Source organism: Melanostigma gelatinosum, assembly GCF_949748355.1.
Source record: "Melanostigma gelatinosum genome assembly, chromosome: 20".
Classification (NCBI taxonomy): Eukaryota; Metazoa; Chordata; class Actinopteri; order Perciformes; family Zoarcidae; genus Melanostigma; species Melanostigma gelatinosum.
Genome location: NC_136653.1, coordinates 8370974 through 8383596, shown reverse-complemented (window position 1 = coordinate 8383596; position 12623 = coordinate 8370974). Strand labels below are relative to the sequence as shown.

The 12623-nt window shown below is 47.0% G+C and overlaps 1 protein-coding gene across 3 annotated transcripts in view; it reads right to left on the bottom strand.

Moving 5' to 3' along the window:
• Window positions 1-12623, bottom strand: part of LOC306794148 (partitioning defective 3 homolog) — a gene marked incomplete at its 5' end in the record, with an annotated part of 334738 nt that overhangs the window by 104330 nt on the left and 217785 nt on the right. For all 3 annotated transcript variants that reach the window (XM_079292080.1, XM_079292081.1, XM_079292082.1), the window contains 2 exons: window positions 84-317; window positions 7419-7573. In XM_079292080.1, the coding sequence (XP_079148206.1) occupies window positions 84-317; window positions 7419-7573 (389 nt within the window). The remainder of the gene's footprint in view (window positions 1-83; window positions 318-7418; window positions 7574-12623) is intronic.

The window sequence follows — 12623 nt, the reverse complement described above, 5'->3', positions numbered from 1 at the left end:
ATACTGACCCACATTATTCTGGATCACCGCTGTGATTAAATAGAGAAAACTTTTGCACGAGCAACTTATGTCTAAACACTCACACGTCTCAGCGCTGTTCTCCTCTTCTGCCGCTGTGACGCCAGGTTTCTCGTACGATTTGTCGATTGCAGCCCGGAAGCTCTCATTGCAGCCGCGGCCCCTGGCGATGTGCGAGCGCGCCCTCTTAACGTTGATATCGCCGTTCAGCGTGGCCTCGGCGACGGCCGTCTGGAGGCTTTCGAGGGAGCTGGACTTTGTCAGGCCCAGCGAGGGTCCGAGGATCTGCTCTGCGGCACCTGTGGGAAGAGGAAGTGGCGTCAGTGAGGCCCGCAGACCATCAGCGCGTGACTCTAACTCCCCCAAAAGGCGACCCCGAAGCCATCGTCTCCGAGCTTAATGCGTGTCGATGAATCATTCACGTGTTGCTGGTTTCATATGGGATGAAGGTGTGAGACTGGCAATGAACATGAAAAACAAAGGATGCCATTGCCTGGCCAATGAAGTGTGTGGAATGAGAACAGAGTATTATCTCTTCACTGAGACACTTTCCCGTTGAGAATTATAATTCAAGCTTTGTCCTCGTGTCTGCACAGTTAAATGATGTGGCTGGAACATAATGCATATAAATGGGGCAATATCAAAGACAGCAAAGCACCACAGCAATCGCAGTGTTACACCAAACTATTAGAAGTTCCCCAAATGTTTAGAGAGAGGAAACTATTTCCAAAGGTGCTCCTCCCACTGCTCTCTCTTTTACTTGTAGTTGCTCTGAGAGTAAAACAGAAAGAGATGGCATTTAGACGAAGCATATCTAAGTCCACTATCTTGTGTTCACAAGCCCATCATAGCACAAACAAGATATCGCAAAGCTGCACTCTTTTTGCTCAGTTTCTAAGGCCTCCGCGTGTGTAGATGTTAGACACCATGAGGGCAGAACAAGGCTCTGTCATCGGCCTTACGTTGATTAGCCTGCGGGGAGAAAACCACCAGAACATTCGTCGACACGGGCCGCCTGCAGAACAAAGAGAGAACCCCATGGCACCTTTCCAACACATTGCAATCATATCAACTGCACATAGCAACACGATACACACTTTACTATGAGCATGAGGGGCGGTTATGGCTTGAAATCGGTTTGCAAAGGAGCTAATTGGAGCAGCTCACATATATCATACTTGTAAGACAAAGTATCTCCTCAGAAGGACAGACACAGAGCTGATGGATAAGCTGGTAGACCAGCTGTGTGGAAAGCAAAGTGAACGCTGAACAGTCAACCTCTTCTACACTGTTGCCAGGCCCCGGACTGCTGGTAATTATTTTTCCGATTCTTGCCGGGGGTTTGTTTAGGGTATGTAAGTGGAGCGCGTCGCAGGTATTGGTATTTCATTCTCTCCGTTCCCCCGGAGCGCTTAGCTTACCTGCCGCTTGGTAAACAAGCAGCCTGGTTGATTTTCTGTCCCCTTTATTCTGCCTCGACTCAGCAAGCGGCTGTCAAAGGTAACAAGATGGATTTCTGAGTATGTGCAGGTGAGGCCTTGTTGGGGCGTAAACGTCTGCGGAGGAAACCATCAGTAATAATGGATAAACTGTTGATTGAATTACTTCGGCGGCCTCGCTGACTCTCTGAGGGGGCAGCACATGTCGTTGGACTCTGGACAGAGCCGCATTGTATCTTTACGACTCCCCGTTGGCCATCGAGACCCTCCGCATGCAGCCAGTGCGTGCTAGTGTTTCCACCGTGGCTTCGTGTGGTGTAAATAAACGTCTCCTGCAGCTCTTCCTGTTGGGTTTTCGTTGCACATTTTGCTATACGGTCTTGTCTTTACCCCTTACGGAATAGAACACAAACGTGCTAGGCGCAGCGTGCACAAATGCATACAAGCTGCCGCGGTTATCACAATTCCACCAGTGCGGCGGGTCTCTTGTGTTGGCCGTTTGCTATTCTGTTCTTGATCCCTTAACCAAGCAAACCTGAGGCAGCTCAGCCGTGATTCGCCAGCTATCTGCGTTTCACAGTTCAAACACACAGTATCTAGCCAGCTCCTTGCAGAGGACAAACGGAGGGAAGAGCAGAGATTGATTTCTTATTTCAATCATCTTGTCATTTTAAGGAAACTGCAAGTTTGTAATGCGACTTCCTGGATCGTCAGGGTCAAAAGGACAACCCTCGTCCTGCCACGTTTGCCAGCAGTGCACCTTTACTGAGAGTGTGAGTGCTTCTCTATCAGCCGGCTATAGATCTGGTGTCAAAGAAGGCGGATAGGCGAAGAGGTCAGCTGTTAGCCTGTGGTGTTGGGTTTCCAGACTGGTAAACGGACAGTTATGTCTTTAACGCACCATTTTACCTTCCTTTCTGTTCATGTTAATACAATTGCCAAATCCCAAGAGAACCTGGACTCAATCCTGAAAGTGCCATTCCAAATAAATGAACACCAATCCTATAATGGTGCATCCCATTCAGTGGGAAGAGCCTTCAGGCTGCATTGGACAGTGCAATGGAACTTTACTGTGTGCTACAAACATCTAGGGGGTTAAAAGCTCTCTGGCTGCAGGACAAGAGGATTCACTTTACTGCTTCGTTCCTCCGGAGAGGTGGGCCATTTCTGATTACGACGACACAGTTTAATGCCAGGAACGCAAGTAAAAATCATGTCATTTATTTGTTCAGAGGGAGTAATCTCATCACGGGAAGGACAAGAGAGGACAGTCTAAAGAGAAAAACACATGATGAGGAAACACAGGCGCTGATTCAGGGTAGCAGGAAAATGCAGTCATTTTTCTCATACTTTGTGGATACAACTCAATCAACCCAGCGCAAATGCCATGTCAATTTCAGTTTTTTGGAAGCTTACGCGTAAAGCCTGCCAACAGTGCACACGCAGAAGCCAGGGTGCATGTTTGACACAATGGGATTGCAAGTTAGAGCCGCAGAGGATGCAACACTTCAAGGGAACACAAATGACATCTGCTGTAATCGGGAACGGGGAACAATCCTCCCAACTCGGTATTCCGCGCCGCGATCCCCGCCGCCATTGTTTCTCGGCGCCGCGGCAAGTGACTGAGAGGAGCGGAGAGACAAAGAGAACGTGCGAGCGAGGTAAAGGGAGGGAGTTTGCCCATAGACCCCGGCTGCCTCGAACCTGCCTTTGTTTTCCCCAGAAGCAGTCGCGGCTCTCCTGGGAGAGTTTGACGGACAGCTCTCTGTATGCCAGTCTATTATGTGATTCCTATCACACAACAGAAGCCTCGGCGCTCTGCTCCTCATCTCCCTCTTATTCAGAGGGATGAAAATACATATTCCCCCATCGCATGCAGACACAAGTTTGTCACTCCCCACACGTCCGGAGGACAAATGAAAATCATCAAAATGAAATTCACAAAAAAAGGAAAAAGACAATCAAACCAAATAGGGGGAGAGTGCACCTGGAATTTTGTCATGGCCGACGTGCTGTGTTCCTTCGCCAGATTAAGGGCAAGGACAGTTAATTGGAGAAGATCCACTACCATTAAACGTTAAAGGGGAGATATGGCAAACCCCATGAATAAATCAGCAGCGGTTATTACAGGAACAGGAGCCCATAGTATAATTAGAGCAGCTAAAACTATGCTCTCCAGCCATTATTCACCACAGGGCCTTGCATGTAAAGATCTGTGTACAGACAGGGGCTCCATTACACATCATTTATTCAGAGAGCCAGGGCTTTAAGCAGGGCGGTAAAAGGGTAATTATGTTAAAAATAGCCTCCAAGGTGGTCGGGGGGGGGGGGAAGGCCATGTACAGGTATCCTAGTGGAAGTGAGGTGTCCCCGGGTCGAACCGGCTCCTATTTCTCTGCCAGTTGTGGATCATTAGCCCCGACAGAGGACGTCCTCCGTACGCTGTGTCACACAGGCATCACTATTACCCGGACTGGCCAATATCTCAATCAAGGATGCTGGATATACCGTCCTGCGATTGTGCCGTTTTATCAACCCAATGAAATGATATATTGAAACATATTCATCGCTCTCCAAGTGAACTTGCTCAATTATCTCAGTTATTAATATGCAGAGGCTGGCAACTCCCACTGCAAGCCTTGCAACCCAATGGATCTGCAACTGACTGGAGAACAGTGAGCTTCAAGTGGGGGTCTCTCTTTTACTATTTACCCATCACTGACGGGGGGGCTCCATTCGTCCCTTAATATTTGTTTTGAACAAATCCAAATGGCATATTTCTGCATAAATGTAATGTCGCATACCTGGTATGGTATTCCACGTATGATATATTGTTTTCAAATATCCTTGTACACAACAAGCATGTCAGTTTCCAATGAGAAATCACTCAAAAACATCCTCTCGTGACCCAGTAGTCAGCTCATTCTGTGTTAATGTCATCGAGCGAATGCACTCCAACACCCTCCAACCGGAGCTCAGCCCGACTATGATGGATCAATTGCAGCCGAGCAGAAGAGGCCAACTGGCAGTGAACGTCTCCATTGCAAAATGCCACTCCGTTGCCTGGCTCCCTCCAGCCCGACACAACTCCTGGATTAATGAGTGTTTTCTTCAATCATTAGCGCTGCCGAACGAGCACAATGGCACAGGTCCCCACATTAGTTGCCAAGTCTCTATTCAACGCCATGCAACTCCCCTCCCAGCGATATGAAAAACATTTTTAGATCATGCTGCAATTACCTCAAACAAACTCTCTCCTCCATATGCACAGCAATGTGCCAGGATCACACGGCTAAAGATGGTTGATTATGAGCTGGTTATGGAGGAAGTACGGGCCCGCGTTTCCAATCTCTATGATTGAACCCGCAGAGCCAGCTGAACCGTTGTGTGGGCCATTGTAATAACGGTGAAAGTATTGAGCTGGTTGGTTACTCGTGCCGCAGTTAATCTCATCTGCTGCTGTTAAAGAGCGTAAACAAGCAGGAGTGGTTAGTGCCGCCTGTCTATTGAGTACACGGCAAGCAGAAAGTGCCTGGCAGACACCGAATAGTTTGAGAATAGCGATGCGAGTAGAACAGGATATTAGACTCTGCACAAGGGCCTGTCAATCATGAGGCTTACAAGGAAAAAGTGGCCGGCATGGGCTAATGTATTACTGCCAGTTGTGGCACCTCGAGTCTCCGACTTCCCTTTACTTCCCTCGCTCAATCTTGTTCCCCGATCTAAATGGGATTGAACCGCGGGGTCTCTGACCAGTTTAGCCCATTTCAACAATGATGGGCTTCAAAGTCCACAGAATCCATCTCCCTCATGTGATTTGCGAGGCACCTGGAACGCGATTAAAAAGGAGGGCCCAAAATAGCTACAGTGACAGAACCAAATGAGAGTCAGCAGAGGATAGCGTTGTTGAGCATGTTAACCGTTTAGTCAGGGTAGCTTTGAAGGCACAGCTTCATTAGAGTGTTAATATAAAGTAGATGGGTATGCTTACACCTGCTACTTCCTCTACCGTCTGAAGACGAACCCCAATGTCCAACAGTGCGCCAAAGAAAAGCCTCGAGGATAAATACTGGCACTCCACTCTTCAAAACTCTTGTTATACATTACCCAGAGGCCCCTTTTCATTGTGTGGCTTTGATGTAACAATTTCATTGAAATAATCAACATACTCGAGCAGTGTGCGCCTTTCAGATCAACTGAACGCACGTGACACCCGATACGTGCCGAATCACGATGCGTGTCTCTCATTTCGAAACAGACAGCAGAACTCGCGCTCCATGTGTTGACTGAACTATTGCTCCTCCGGGAACTCATGTCAGCTACTAGAGTTGATATATGTGAGGAACAAGTTAGTTGCTTCCCCGCACCATCTGAACGCCGTGTTATTTTCATTGATGGATTATGATTTGATGTTGGCAAGGATTTCTGTCAGCAGGATATTCCTCAAACTCAATTGGGCCCGGTGAGAAGTGGAGGGGAATGTGATTTTAGAATTACATCCAATAACGCACACACTGATCCTCGAGGACTAAGACACAGTAGAACAACAACAGAGATTTGTAAAACGTCGATAACTCTGGTTGTACCAAGAGTGAGGCCTCGTCTTATGAGCAGATGAACGCGTCTCTTCTGTAATAAACAAACCGCTGTTTCACTAGAACGAATCAAATTCACAAATAAATGCTGATGCCACTTTGGGACAATTAAGAAGCTTTTTTGATTGAACCCATTGATAAAATGTGCATTTGCAATGATGAGAACGCCATCGCGGAGCGATCTCAGCATCCCGTCCAGTCTACTCGCCTCCTGCGCTCAATGATATCCAATTATAGCCAAGAACAGAATGGAAAATATGTTTATGCTCAGATAATTGCTCGGTGAAACCTATCCAGTGGCGAACTATCGTCTTTCTCCTCAGCAGCACTGAAAGTCTGCGTTCACTTTTCAGAAAAGTTTTGAGGGTGGACAAAGGGTAGGGCTACGACAGAGAAGCTGGACCCCACAGAGCTGAGTGCAGTGGCCCGAACATGCACCGGCCTGTGGGAGAGTCAGAGATCTCGACAGGTCTCTGGGCTCCGTGTGGAATGGAGTCGGCTGTTATCTGTTATGATTAGCCAGTGATGCGAGAGAAGGCAGCGTCTGCTTCAGTCTCAGTTGGAGACTTTGACTCACACCATCTTCTTCCTCAGATACAGTCGGTGTGTTTGAGGGCGTGCATCATTAGACAGTCAGTAAAGAGGCCATTTTCCTCTCTTTATTGTGTTTTACCCATGCTCCACTGGACACAGGGCCATGGGAGATGGGAGGCCAGACGAGGGGAGGTGGTGGCTGGACAGAATTGTAATCCTGCTAAACTGCTTCCTCGTTTACAACCTGCCTGATCGATTACTTTTGCAAGTACAAAGTTATTCTCAACAATAAAAATGATTTCTAATACTGTGGAAATGTTAAATTCTAATAAACTGAAATTGTGTTTTTAAAAGAAAAGTTGACATTTTGGTAGAGTCGGCTGCCAAAGAGAGCCAGCGAGAAGATTTATACCACTCTCATGGCTGTATGCTAAATATGTAACTACAGCCAGCAGCCGGCTAACTTAGGTTAGCACAAAGACTAGAAACGGAAGAGGTAGCCTGACTTGTACAAAGCTTAGAAAATCTGCCAACCAGCACCTCTAGAGTTCCCTAGATAACACACTGTAACTTATTTGGTAAAACCATACAAAAACCAACACGTAAAAACGACATTCCGTCATTTTATGAGGCGTAGTGTCCCAAACTATTTCGTGGAAAGGGACCATTTGCCAGGCAACAAGCGCAGAATGAGGTCTGGTATGTAACCCGAGGTAAAACGGCATTCGTGTATTAAAAAAGCAAATAAGCACATTTCCGAAAATTAAGAACTGTTCCTTTAATCACACACTCTCGACTCCACGCATGTGTAAAGCATAACAGGCATATTTACCCAGATCCACGCTCTTGGACTTGCGCGTCTTCATGATCTCCAGCGCGGCGGGATCTTCGTATTGTTTGGTGCGTTTTTCAGACATGCTCTGGCGGCCGAAGCCCTCCCGCTGGAATGAGCCGTCAGGGTCGGCGTCTGCGTCTGGACTGAGCGAGCTGCAGTTCATGAGGAAGAAAGGAAGTATTATGATGATGCCATGAGACGCGGCACATGCATTGTTATCCAATTAAAGACAGATTATATTGTCATCTACATCAATAAGCAGTTCTATTTCTAGGGCCTATCTTTATAATAAGACTGTGACATAAAATCTACCGATTAACATTCATACACCCCCAAATCTCAGCCCAAAACGCACCTTCACCATCACACAATGACCGTCAACATTCAATACTCTCACTCGCACACATTCACTTTCAATCCTTCATTTCAATGACTTTTCTAATCAAGGACACCTCGGCTGGGTGGGATCAGGACGTGTTGCAATTGGGTCGAAGAGGCCTGGCTAAGATGTGTGATACCCCAGTGAGGTGAGGGTGCTCTGGGGTCATGGCCACTCAATAACCCCCCTCCCATCCTCCTATATGTCTGGAGCAGAGGCGCTCCCTTTGAGATCCACTATCTCTGTCTGGATCTTAATTGAAAAACCGGAGGAGGAGTGTGGAAAGGAGGTGGGGAGCGGGGGGGGGGGGGGGGGGGCGGTATTTGCATGCAGAAGAGTGCGTTTACAATTAAGGTGAGAACATCTTGCCATTTGACGGGAGACAGAGGGGAAGAGATGCGGTGCTGATGGAGTCTAACAAATGTTATATGCATGAGAGGACACTGCCACTGTTTCCTTTGTCCTGTTGATGATCATACATCACAACCGTTAAAGGGTGTTTGTATTTTTTACCTGTAGAGGAGGATGACATGTCAGCAGTTTTACATTAGAAATGTCATCAAATATAAACGATCTCTCCTGTGATTGAGAACGAGTTGGAAGTTAAAAAGCGGAGTCGTCGGAATGAATATGATTTTTTGACATTGTAGCCTCTCGGAGCAGATGTGCCTTCAAGAACCCTTCATCATTTGTAATCTCACGTAACAGCGACTGCAGACCCGCTGGCACTAGTTTGCATGTAAACAATTCTTATTTGGGTTGTCAACCCCATTGAACAAAAGAGCTGCTTCATGCGTCAACGTGTCACTTTGCCGTCGACCGTACCTGACAATTCCCACTAAGATCAGAGACGCCTCGCAGGACCAACTGCGGCTGACACAGGAAGAGCGGTAGGTGGAGCAGGAAGAGAGGACTGACAGCACAGATGTATTATTCATTTATTCATCATCCCTCGCTATTCTCCTCTCATCACTCCAAGCCCACAAAAAGAAAAACAGCCTGCCCTCTTTTTTCCCCCACAAATGTCATCTGTCGGAAGCGTGACTGAGACGGTGCGGGAGAGAAAGGACGTATTTTCAGCCCGAGTTTAGATTTCATTCACTCTTGCCAGTATTGAGTTTTTTTTTGGGAAACGGGGGCAACTCAACACCCATAGAATATAGACAGAGAGAGAAAGGACAGCAGGTGGGATCATATACAGCGTCCTGTCGCGCAGGTACAGAGAGTCGGCGGGTACGTTGCCGTTTGGGAGAGCAATTGCGGACACAAGCAGTCGGGGATGAATCAGAATCCAGCTTGTCAGAGCGAGAAAGAAAAGAAAAGCGGTGAGAAATCTGTGGGCAGCAGGAGTGAAGTTCAGAGGGACGGCTCAGCGGTGGTGCATCAGTCGGACCTCAGATCTGTTGGGTTGAGCTGCTGCCCGTTTCAACACTGCCGCTGCTTTACTTTGGTTCCCGCAGAGCAATGACTGAATGCCCGGGTTGGAGATCCAAGCTGAAGACACGGAGCTGATTGTGTTGCTTTGTGCGCTCTGTCAAGCAGGAGGTAACCTGCTGTCTGAACTTTCACCGAAGCTCTCTGCCACAGGAACTATAACTATTTGGAGGGGGCACCACTGCTCCCCACCCCATTACATCCAACATCCAAGCCAGTCCTACCTGCGAGGCGGCATCCTCTTGTCACGGTTTGCATACGTCTTTGAATTGAATATTACACTGTTCAGTTCAATTTAAAAAGCAACACAAGCCAGGAAAGAAGTGTGCTGTGTGATGTACTAAAGGAATGGCCAGCCTAGTCATCTTTAGTCTACTTAACGCTGACACAGAAAGAGTCACAGCTACTACAGTCCAGTAATAGAAATACTGCACTCAATTACAGATCTCGTATTCACTTTCTACTGGCTGTTAATTTTCCCATAAGAAATGCTCGCTGTCATGAGATACTGCTTTCTAAGTCTCTTTGCTCTGATCCAAATGCTTCTTAAGATCAAACACGGTCTACTGGTGGAGAGAAAAGCCAAGTGAAAGGACCTCGAGTCTATGAAGGTGGGACCCATAAGAAGGACTTGGATCACCACTGAATTGCTCACTTTGGTCACACGCACACTCGACACGAACGAGACATCGCTTGACCATGCGTCCGCCTCCCAGACAAGTTAAATAATCACCACGGGAGGCACAGATTCTTCCTCGACACCATCTGTCCCCTCCACGCCTCTGGCCTATCTGGAATAGTGGGCCCAATCCATTTGGAAAACACATTTCCTCATCTCTCCTTCTTTACGCAGTGTTTAAAAGCAACTCCCATCATTCCGAGCAGATGCTTACTCCCCCCTCCTCCTTTTCAACGTCCTCCCATCATCTAAAATTAACTAGCGCTGAGGATTGCTCACAGGCAAATCCACAGCTCGCACCTCACATCAACTTGTTCCTGTCTCCGTCTCTCTCGCAGGAAGTTAAATGTGTCACACTGCACATCGCCCTTGTTGCTAAGTGGTGTGTGCTAAAAGCAGTCTGTGCTCACAAATTACCCTGGTAACTTATGTCTTTTTTTAATACTTCTTTTTCCCCCAACTCTTCTTACCATCATTTAAAAAACAACCAAGTGCAGCTTGGTTTGATCAACTATCAGGGGGGGTTGCGCATGCAACACCTCAGGAGGGGGGGGGGGGGAGGAGAACGATGCCCGGTAAGGTGCTTCTGAAATGGTACTTCTGAGGTTTGGAGGAGGCCAATTCAGCTGACTGCATGGATGCGTAGCTGGGCGACAGAGCTTGGAGCTGCCTTCAATCACTGCATACAGCCCCGCACTGCAGAGGTCTGTGCTGCTGGCATGTGCACCGGCAGCCAGATAGTTGAAAATATGTATTATGTTGCAGAAGGGAAAAGGTGAGCTCTGCTCGTCCATCTTTGTCACAATTTGCTTTCACTGTAAAAAGTCTGTCTCAGATGACTCACTTAATTGCACCGATAAACCATTTGACTTAAAGCAGGGTATGAAGGCCGTAAAATGAAAACGACTCCATCAGTGCCACACAGAGGGGCAGCTGCACTCGTGATTTGCTGTAATCTCCTTTTTAGTTGTGATGAAGTTGCAGCGGGGGAGAGAGAGACAGAGTGGGGGAGAACGAGATCAATTAAGACCTCTTTGTCCGTCGGCTGACTCCTGCGTAGACCTCATTCATTCCGTGCCTGGTGTGCGCGGATGCTTTAATTGAGTTTCGCTGCGCTGGCTTCTCCCCTCTCTGCTGAACGGGAGAGCGACTGGCAAAGCACATATTATGGGTTGTGTGGCAAGCAGTATATGTGTGTGTGTGTGTGTGTGTGTGTGTGTGTGTGTGTGTGCACGCGGGTTACTTTGGCAGCACTCACGCTGGGATCCACTGACACCACTGTCACATCGAGGCAGCGTCGGGCAGACACACACACACACACACTAACATAGGTGAGCGCAGAAATAAAAGCATGTGTGACATGCTTGTAGCAATGGTGCACCACTGAGATGTGGTAAATATTCATAAAGCTAAAGAGGAACATTAGCATATAAGGAAAAACAATGCCTGCTATGTGTGTGTGTGTGTGTGTGCTACTGTGGTTTTGAAGTCACAACCAAATTAAATGGACATGTGAGATTAGTCAAATGGTCCATGTGTGTGTGTGTGTGTACGCACTACAGGGCTGTTTGCATTTATATGTAGTTATGCTAATAGCTTGATGGGAAATGTGCTTAATAGAACACTTGTGATTCTTAGTTACATCACTGTTGATGGAGACTATTAGGGAGTCAACTAAAGTAGGCAGTCAGGCCGCAATGTTAGTTTGGAAGTTTGTTTGTTCGTGCCTATGCGGACCTTTTCCACTTTATATGTTAATTTGTGAAATTGTTTACCAGCCAGTGTGTATCCAAACACTCGTGAGACCGAGGGCGTCTGTGCGGCGCCGTGTGTGTGCGGATGCGCGCGTCTGTTTGTCCTTTTCCATCTCGGCTGGTTGACAGACCGAAAGGATGTTTCCACCTGTGACACAGTCTCGTTCTCTCTCTTTCGCTCTCTCGCTGTCCACTTCTCTTCCCTCTCACCTTCATGAGAATCGACACCTATCCTACACTCTTGTCGGCTACATCCGGATTGCGGTCCAAGCCATGGGGACGGTCGCAGTCTAGCTATATCAAGGTTGTGACAGTGCCCCTGGTGGTACAAGTGGGGCAGGGATTTTTCTTTTGGAGGTTGCTTCTCTTCTACCAGCTAAACTGTTGTCCACTGAAAAATAAGTTCTGAATAGGTAAAGGCCCTGTAAAGCGTCTTTGGGTATTTTAAAAAGCGCAATATAAAATTTATGTGTTATTATCATTATTATTATTATTATTATTATTATTAGGTGTTACAGCATAGAGACCATTTTTCTAATATTTGAATCATTCGGGGTAAGGATGTGAAAAAGGTTTTTTAATATTTGTGATGGAAAGGGGTCTTTGATATCAAGGAAGGGGTGTGATGACTTTGCAACAATAGTCTAGCATCTTTGGAAGGTTAGTTGTTGTTTTTTTACCCTATTTGTCGTGGCATTTCCCCTTTTTATTTTTGACGGAAGACAGTGTAGATATTGGGCAGAGGGGGGGTGCATGACATGCAACAAACAACAAAATCAAACCTGGAGAAATATGCGGCACGCTCTGTAAACACTCGGCTACCGAGGCGCTTCAAGTTGGACTTTTTAATTAAAAAAAATCCAAAGATAATTAGTATTCAGTGTTAGCACCATCATTTAATCAGTGCTAAACTTAAAACCTGCAGAGTGAAACCCAAGGGCTTCCAAAAGATAATA